At 49.7% G+C, this 8,722-nt stretch overlaps 1 protein-coding gene across 4 annotated transcripts in view; it reads left to right on the top strand.

Annotated features, from left to right (window-relative positions):
* The window catches only part of GRK3 (G protein-coupled receptor kinase 3), a 55,730-nt gene that overhangs the window by 12,836 nt on the left and 34,172 nt on the right, over positions 1-8,722 (top strand). For all 4 annotated transcript variants that reach the window (XR_004842337.1, XM_035896702.1, XM_035896696.1 and 1 more), the window contains exon 2: positions 7,784-7,857. Coding sequence is in view for 2 of the 4 variants with exons in the window: in XM_035896702.1 (XP_035752595.1) it covers positions 7,784-7,857 (74 nt within the window). In the remaining 2 variants the exon portion in view is untranslated. The remainder of the gene's footprint in view (positions 1-7,783; positions 7,858-8,722) is intronic.

Here is an 8,722-nt window from a genome sequence, read left to right as displayed (position 1 = left end):
CCCCGTCGTGCAGAGGCTACAGGCGGCGCTGGGGCAGCACTCATGGGCGTCACACGGCGGGTCCACGCCGTTTCACGGAGGGCTAACAGAGCCTCCAGGCGAGGGCCGTTTCAGGTGGTGGGGAAAAAAAAAAAAGCCCAGCGCTGGGTTTCAGCACAAAGATCAAGGGTTTCACCGTGGTGCATTAGGTGAGTTTTGCTGTTACCGCGTGCCGCCCCGCGGCTTCCTCGGCCGTTCTGCACAAGAGGCTTTTCTGGGGACGCGGCGCCTGGGGTGACACCACGTGCAGCCGCCCCTCGGGTTACGCTCTTGACTTCTTTATGCTGTTGTCCAAACTCAGCCAAATAAGGAAGATCGGGGAGGTCTGGGAGGGACTTGGGGACGGAGACCTCAAAGTGCCCTAAATGGGGAGGAATCCTCATGCTGCTGCCGGGTTTGGGCGTGCACCGGTGCGTGTTCCCAAGGAGCCCGATACGGGGAAGCCTGCGCCGGAGCTTTGCCTGCCCGGGAATCGGAGCCGCCAGCCGCCGTCGATGGGCAGCGAGCCTTGACCCGTTCTGCTGCAGATGTTGCTGCTTATTTGTTTGTCGTTTTTCCATATTTATACACAGTGCGTTCAGTTAAGGTTTGGAAACAGCTTGGTATTTTTGTTTTCTAATTTGTTATTTTGCCTACTAGAAAGAGTCTACATCAGCGTTTTGGACCGCGTTCAGGTCTGCTGCGAATAGACGCGGCTTCCTCTCCATCAGCGACATTGTGAATACTTATATCGGGGCTAAATGCGGCTATTTTTAGCTCTGCTGTCTTACCTAGCCACTTCTGTTTGCTGTAACAATTTACTCCTGTTAAAAAGGATATTTGAATCGGATACTAATAAAATTCCAGATAAGTAGTTTTCTCCCAGGTTTGTTTTATTATGGAGTTCCTCATTAATTTTTTTTTATTATTATTATTATTATTATTCCGTGCTCTCAGTTAATTGACATTCTCGTGAAGATCAGGGTATGGCGTTACGAGTCTCCTGCTCTAATAACCCCAGTAGCAGGGCAGGAAAATCACAGTTAACTGTAAAATGAGAAGGCAGCCTTAGTCCCTACAAGCGGAAAGGGCAGCGTTTCCGTATTAAAACTGTAAGAGAAGGGCTCTACGTTGCAAGCTTTATTTCTTTTTGAAAAAAAAAGACTCTGCTAGCAAGCGGGGTTTTGAATTTGCCGTGTCTTGGCAAAGCAGTGCCCGGTTCCCTTGGGCTCAGTAGCGTTGGGCAGTCCTGTGTGGGCAGGCTTTGGGTTGATGCGGCTCATGGGCATCGGTCTCGCTGCGGAGCCGAGGGCGGCTGCGACAAAGCGCCGGGCTCGCGCCAAACCAGGGCAGCTGCAGAGGTGTGAATGCAAAGTTCTGCAGGGGAGACTGAAGTGGGTGGAGGGTGTTAAGGGATAAGCGTGCCATGGGATGGCCTGGTAGGAGCTGTGGGCTTGGGGGGGACGGGCACGTAGCCATGGGTACCCACCAGCCATATGTGGGAGAAGGCGGATGGTGTGGAAGCCTCCCGTGGAAGTGGGAAGTGGTGCAGAAGGCTTGCTTTGGGGTGATAAAATAGGATAACCCGTCACCAGCTCGTCAAGGTGGTGCCCGGGGCCGGGCCGAGCAGAAGCGTGCGGGCTGGTCACCAGCTGCGTTGCTGTGCTCTGCCCGAGCCTGGCCCTGGGAAGGGCTGAGTTTGGGAAGCAAAAGGCAGGTCTTAGGAATTGAGGGGTGGGTGAGTGGGGGTTTGCCGTTGGCTTGAGTCAGGACTTCATGCAAAATTTCTGAAATCACGTTAGAAAAATAAAATTTGAAAGAGATAGAGAAGTAAAAAGCATGTTCTTTTTTAAAAAGGGATGTGTTAACTTAATTCCCTCACCCTGTCCCCTTCAGGGCTGTGAAAGGGACCTTGTCCAGCTGGGGATGAGCTCTGGGAATGGCTCCATCCCTCCAGCGGGCGCAGGCTTTCTCGCCCGAGTCCCCTGGTGCTCGGCTGCTTTCCGCGGCTCCCCAGCCGTGCCCGGTCACGGGTGTCCAGTTAAGGCTGAGCTGCAAACCTCCAGGGTCGTCTTTACCTCTCCTTGACAGACATTTTGTCTGGGTAACTGGAGTGAGCCCAATTAATGGCCTTTGGCAAACTTGGCTGTACAGGATTGCCCATAAAAAGTTAATGGGGAAAAAATTACTGTCTGGAGACTGGGAAAGCAGGGGCTCAGAGCTTGGTGCTGGCTGGCACTGGTGTGTATGTGTTACTGATATCATCCATTACTTTGGTGTTACATGAAAAAGCTTTTGAAAGATGTATTTTTTTTTTTTTTCCTCTTAACAACTAGCGATCTGGTTGTTGCAGAAATTATATAGTATGGAAGAAGAAATCTTTAAAGCAAAAGCTGTCATCGTCTTTATTTCGTAAATAATTGCTGGTTCCTTTTATCTGTTACTTAACGCTATCATTTTTTTAATTCCTGCTTTCTGTTCTCGGTCTTATTTTTCTGTGTGTCGTTCACGGTGCTTATTGTGCTTTCCATCACTTCTCCCCGAGCTTCTCCACGCTCCTGTCACTTGTTTGCTGCCGCGTCTGTCACTTAGTTCTGCTGTTACCTGAGAGCTCCAGTTCCTGGCTCATCATTTTTCACTCGATGGGAGAACGTGGGGAGAAGATTCCCTTTGTGCCGCAGTGGGAGCGCGGGATCCGTTGGTACAACGAGAAGTCGAAACGGAACCGATTCCAGTGTGGAGGACTTCAAGCTGTAACTGGATTTGTTTGAATTCAGGGTAGTGGAGGGGTTTCCAGCGTGCTGATACCGGGGGACGTGGATGGCACCATCAGCCAAGCCGACAATGCAAGGAGGGGGAGGAGGAGTGTGTTTGCATTTGCAGTTGGGCTGCAAAAGAGCTAGAGGTTTAAGGCCAATCATTCAAAAAAAAAGATTAAAATCTGAGAATAGGACTTAAATGAAGAATTTATTTTAAATCTTCTGAATTTTTCTTGCTACTTAGGAGCTTTAGATACTTCCGAGCAATGCTCTCGACCGGACAGTGGAGATTCTGATCCTGTGTTCCCCCGTTGTCCATCCTTAGTGAAGTCATTGCAAGTCGCTAAAAACCGCGCTCAGCGCTTGGCAACCTGGTTTTGTTTCTTGGCTTCCCCAAAGGTTTTTCCTTAACATCTTGGTCCTCCAGGCTCTGCAAGAGCCTCTTACAGTCCCCGGGTCCTTCTTCATTCCTCGTCCTTGACCATCAGCCTCTGGTCAGTTTTCCTGCAGGCCACCCATCTTCCCGGCACCACGGCAGCGATTCCCAGTGTACGTGGGACCCAGCTCCCCGCCGAGGTGCTGCGCAGCGGAGCAGCTCTGCCCCCAGGCAGGGCGAGGAGGGATGTGTTTTGCTCCCTGACATCACTGTCATTTTGACCGAGAAAACGCCAGAGTTGTCACCTTCCCCCCCTCTTCTCACGAGGCAAGTGGAAAAAAACCCCAAACCTCATTAATCATGAGATTCCCGATTAATTAAGAACAACTCCATCACCCGGCTTACCCTTCCCCATATACAACCTGCTGCAGAAACAGGTTGTGCCAGCCACCCACAAATCGTCTCCCATGTCTGCGTTGCTGCTGATTTTAAGAGCAGCCCTGGGGGTTGCCTGATGTAAGCCAAGCGTTAGGATGTACTTAAAAAAAAAAAAAAACAAACCAAAAACCAAAAAAAAACCCCCAAACCTCTGAAAGAATCTTGATTCTCATCAATCATGTGTGAAAGACTGTAGTGGGGAGGAAGTTCGTTTCCCCGGTGCAGGGAGGGGGCTGGACCTCTTCGCCGGTGGCCATGCGGGACGAGCGATTGCTGTGTTCGTTGCCACCGCAGGAGCAGTGATGGATTCTGCTGCTGGCTATCCGCCCGCCGTTCCAGAGGAGTTTTTCCAGTGCTGAAGCCAGCAGGCAGTCTTTGGGTGAGGGGTGCAGGCACCGTCACGCGGTCGTTGGAAATGTATTGCTGGAGGTGTGCAGAGTGCGTAGGTTCTGGTTGTACCATGGGGATCTGGACTAACAGCCCCGAGGATGAAGTAACCCAGGACTTCCTTGGAGAGCAGTGCGTGTCGCCCGCTTCTGAACTGTTGCTTGGAAGGCTTATGGTACATAATCCTTATGGCTTGGTTGGAGCATGTCTGCTAAAAAATAATCTAGGAACTCTTCTGTCAAGGGAAGCTGGTCTGTGCGACATCCCGGGTTTTGATGAGCAGATAAGCTGCATGGATATAGGCGGGATATAGAATCACAGAATCGTTTAGGTTGGAAAAGCCCTTTAAGATCACCAAGCCCAACCATTCCCCTAACCCTGCCGTCCCACCACAACCCTGGCCCTAAGCAATATCTTAATACGTGCACATCCATGCTCCCAAGCCCATCGGTTCTTCAAAGGAAACTCGAAATACCTGGTTTTATTTCAGTGTAGCCGGTATCAAACAGCATTTCCTTAACAGGGAATGTATTTATTTTTTTCCTGAGAAGACGATGGTGAAGAGCTGATGAAAGCTGATGCTGTAATTGATCTGTTAAACACTCCCCAAGTGCGAGAATAATGTTCTCCTTGGATGCTGCTGGCCTTTTCAAGCAGGTTTTTTTTTCTGGCCCCCCTTCTAACTTGTAAAAAACAACAATTAAAAGAAGATCTTAACCATTTTTTTTCAGACCACAAGAGAATTTCAGTGTCACCTCCTACTGTAACAGACAGGGGCATGGGGGGGGCCGGGCCGAGGGGCTGCCCCGGCTCCCCCCAGCTCCCCACCGCCCTGCTGCTGCTCAGGGTGCTGCGGGGCTGCGAGAGCCCCCGGGGGGCTTCGTCCCCAACAGGCGTGCAGGTATCTCGGGTGTCCTGCTCCTGAGCGATTGCAGTGTTGGTAACTTCACGGAGAAGAGCTGTTTCATGCTGTAATTTATTTTACTACACTACTTTAAAAAAATATATATATATTTTTTTTTTTTACGGTACACTCTAACACACTGCTGCAATAATTGCACTCATCTGCACTGGAACCTGACCAGCAGCGATTTCTCAGTATTGATTCGTATGGCCGTAACTTCTTAGGACTTTATTAATCACCCATAAAAGTTTCTAACTTCTTGATGTGTATGTCTCTAGGGTTGTTTTTTTGCACGGCGGTGCAGCTCAGAAGAGAGAGGGGACGAGGAGCGGCTGTACGGCGCGGGCAGCAGGAGCTGCTCTTGTGCCTCGGTCGCCGGCCGTGGGAGCCTTTGATTTTTCTACGATAATTGAATTAAAAAGTTTGGGAAATTATTAAACAGGGCTAAAATGTTTGGCACAGCATTGTTGAAAATTTGTGTTGGTATATTTTCACACTCCTCCCCCAGTTGTCTTGGTGGTTTGGTTTTGGTTTTTTTGTTGTTGTTTGTGGGTTTTTTTGGGAAAGGGCCAGTAGCTGGGACGGCGCCAGGGATTTTTCTTTCACTGCATTCAGCGCTGTTTGTGCCACTCTTTCGTCTCTTAATTACATGGCTGTAAGCTTCTTGGGTTCGTTGTCCAAATAAAAAGTTCAGTCAGTTCAGCATTATTTGCTCGGGATCTGCTGCCGTTGCCACCATGGGTAAGATACGGAACGGGGTTCAGTTCCGCAAGCAGCAGGTTTTGTTCTGGGAGCGGGGGAACGTGGGATGGGGTCTGCTCCCGGGGCTGAGCCGCTCTGGGGGGGTGGCAGTGGTGGGGACACTTTGGGACTTGCTCGGGGTGCCTGCCCGGGAGGGCACCACTGTCCCCCGCCCTGGTGGCCTGCGGTGGCCTGGTGGCTTTTGCCCGCCTGGCTGGGAGCTCCGGCCTTCGTCCGAGGCGTGGGGGCTGCTGGGGCGGCACGGAGCTTCTCTGCGTCCTCCTGTGCCGCAGGGGAAGGCAACTTAGGGAGAATGAATCTGGTAACCTGGGAACTAGGATGAGCCCTTAGGAAAAAACCACCCAGAAACTAAAAAAGCACTCAACTTGCAAAGTGCTTTTAAGGAATAGAAGATGGGGGGGGGGGTGGTGGTGTTGGTTGGTTTGTTTTCAGAAAAGCGCATTTGTTTATCCAGTGTTTCAAGAACGATTCTTCTTCTTGAGGATAATGAGAAAGTTTGGAGAATCTCGTAAGAGGATCGCTTCGTTAGAGTTCTGCCCTTATTTAGAGAACGCAACCCAGTTGGTCTAATCTTCGAAATAGCATCCTAGTGAGCTAAAGGAGTCGAGCCAAGCGCCCGAGTTGTCCGCTCCTAATCCCTTTCCGAGTATTGCGGTTGTGACCAAATCCATGCAGGGCGCCCTGGGAAAAAATGCTTTTCCGACAGGAAATTTAATGTGGCAGCCAGGTAGAGCTAGGGGGGCTACCAGAAGCTGATAAATATTTTCATGATACATAAATTAAAGCTTTTGTTTGCCCGATGAGCGTTGCTTGGTCTGCTGAGACTAATGGGTTTGCTTCCCAGAGCTTGGTGGTTGGGGTTTGTTGGTTTTTTTTCTTATTTAGCTCTTTGATAAGATTAGATGGTAGTGAGTTGAAAGGACACGCTGTTCATAACTGGCACTTAAATGCTGTCCTGTACGCATTACAGTGAAATTAATATCTTGTACATGAGGCAGGTTTTGCTTTTTTTTTTTTTTTTTTAAGATGGGGCACTCTGGCAAAGGTGACCCGGTGTCAGGGGCTGCGTGCTCCTTGAGCAATATAATTCTGCTGTATTATATAAAATAATCTTGCTGTAAGTTCAAATTGCAGTTACATTTTAATTAAAAAAATAGGTCTCTGACGTGTGTGTGTATATATATATTTTTTTTTAAGTTGGAAAGGGGTGTTTTATATCTCGAGGGGTGTTTTATATCTCAATGTGCTGCCCCATTGGGAGAGGAGCCGGGTGGGATGGAGCGGGGTGGAGCGGTTCCCAGCCGGCGCCGGCCCTCCCTCCACTTCGCCCCTCTGCCTTCTCTCGCTCGCCTTGTTATTTTAGTTTACGCTTCCGTGGCCTGGGTGTGATTTCGGTAAGCGTGCGGTCATTCTACACAAGGGAAGGCGTTGCCTGCTGCGCTGAGCCGAGAGCCCCGTCCCACGCAGCTCCGAGGGGCCTGCGGGTAACGGGGACGATGCCCACGGACAGGGGCAGCAAAGGCAGCGCTTCCATGGGGGGACGCCTGGAACGGCGCGTTAAAGTGCTTTCCGTGGAAAATACTTCTCCGCAGGCTGCAGAGGTCATGCTTTAAATTGCTTGCAAAGGAACTGTAAAGATCCTGCTGTAATTTATTGTGCTGTAAAGCCTATTAGAGGTAACACCAACCAGTAGTTCTGCCATCGAATGCAGAAGGGGTTGCGTCTTACCAATAAAAAGTGGGTAAATCCATTTCAAAAGACCAAAACTTGGGAAGAGAATCTATTTTTTTTTTTACTCTGAAAAGCAGAAACAAAATCTGATCCGTGAAGAGGAATGGGATATTCCGGTGCCTGGCATAAACCTCTCACAAAATTCTCGCAGGTAGCAATTGGAATATGCTCAATGTGTCCGTGGGAGGTGAGTGGGGTTTGCGGGCCTTGCCCGTTCCGAATGCTGTAGAGCTGCTGGGTAACCAGCGCTGCCCAGCCCTGGCAGTTTGGGATGCTCACACGGGTGCGTACAACCCAGGACGCCCCCCGGGGGTTTCTGTGTCCCTTTTCACAAGTTATCATAGGAATGATGCATTTTTTTTTTTTTCTGAAACCGTTTTTTTTTTTCTTGCTTTTTTTTCTCCCCAGGATTTTTGCTGTTTAAAGACTATTGCCTGAACGAGATTGATGAAGCCGTCCCTCAGCTGAAGTTTTATGAAGAGGTAAGCGGCCGCTGGTGGCGTTTGGGGACCGGGCAGGGGGTGCTGAGGCACGCAGGGCGCTCGGCAAATGGACTGCTCGCAGGAAAAACCTGCATAGGGCTTCTAACGGCGCTTTGATTTGCTTATCCTAAAACGGTGTCGTCATTAAACACAAGCTAACAAAGCGTTTTAAAGGCTGCTGTTGCAGTTTTTGTCCTTCAAGAGCGAAGTATGTTTTGGTTTAAGGCCTAACGTGTCAAAACCAAAACAGTGGCGGAAGGTTACCCGAGCGGCCGCTGACCCGAGGGTTCGTCCTCCACATGGGTGTGTCAAAAGATCACTTGGAAAATGCTGAGAGAATGGTGGACAGGGGAAGATACTAACAGAGATCAAAACATCTTTCGGTTTATTATTGATGGTTTTTATCATAAGGTGCGCTCTTTGACCGTGGTTCATTTGAGATACTTGTAAGAAACGAGTTGAAATTGGGTTCATCTCAGTCTCTGCTTGCTAAATCTCTCTGACACCTTCCGTCAAGGCAAGTATGTTCTGGAGAAATGGGATAAGCTCTTGGTCTTGCGAAGATGATGATAAATCTTAGTTCTGCTACTAACTAGAGATGAAGTTAAAGTAACGTTTGCCAGCTCTCCGTGGAACTGCAGCAGTGGATTCCTTCTTGCTAAAAGACCTGAAAGCAAACCCAGGGCTTTTTACTATTAGAGCTGATGTGGGACAGGGGTTCAGATCTGTTGCGCACGGTGAAGGTTCTCCTTAAAGGCAGAAAGCCTAAAATAAGCAAATTTATCCTATACTGTCCCAGAGAGCAAACATGGAGGGTGGCGTGTGGCTCCCCGGTGCAGTCCGCGGGTTTGTCCCTGGCGTGGCT

The sequence above is a fragment of the Egretta garzetta genome, unplaced genomic scaffold (assembly GCF_000687185.1).
Source record: "Egretta garzetta isolate BGI_Z169 unplaced genomic scaffold, ASM68718v1 scaffold390, whole genome shotgun sequence".
NCBI classification, from domain to species: domain Eukaryota; kingdom Metazoa; phylum Chordata; class Aves; order Pelecaniformes; family Ardeidae; genus Egretta; species Egretta garzetta.
The sequence above is the reverse complement of the archived record's forward strand: the minus strand, read 5'-3'. Positions and strand labels throughout refer to the sequence as shown.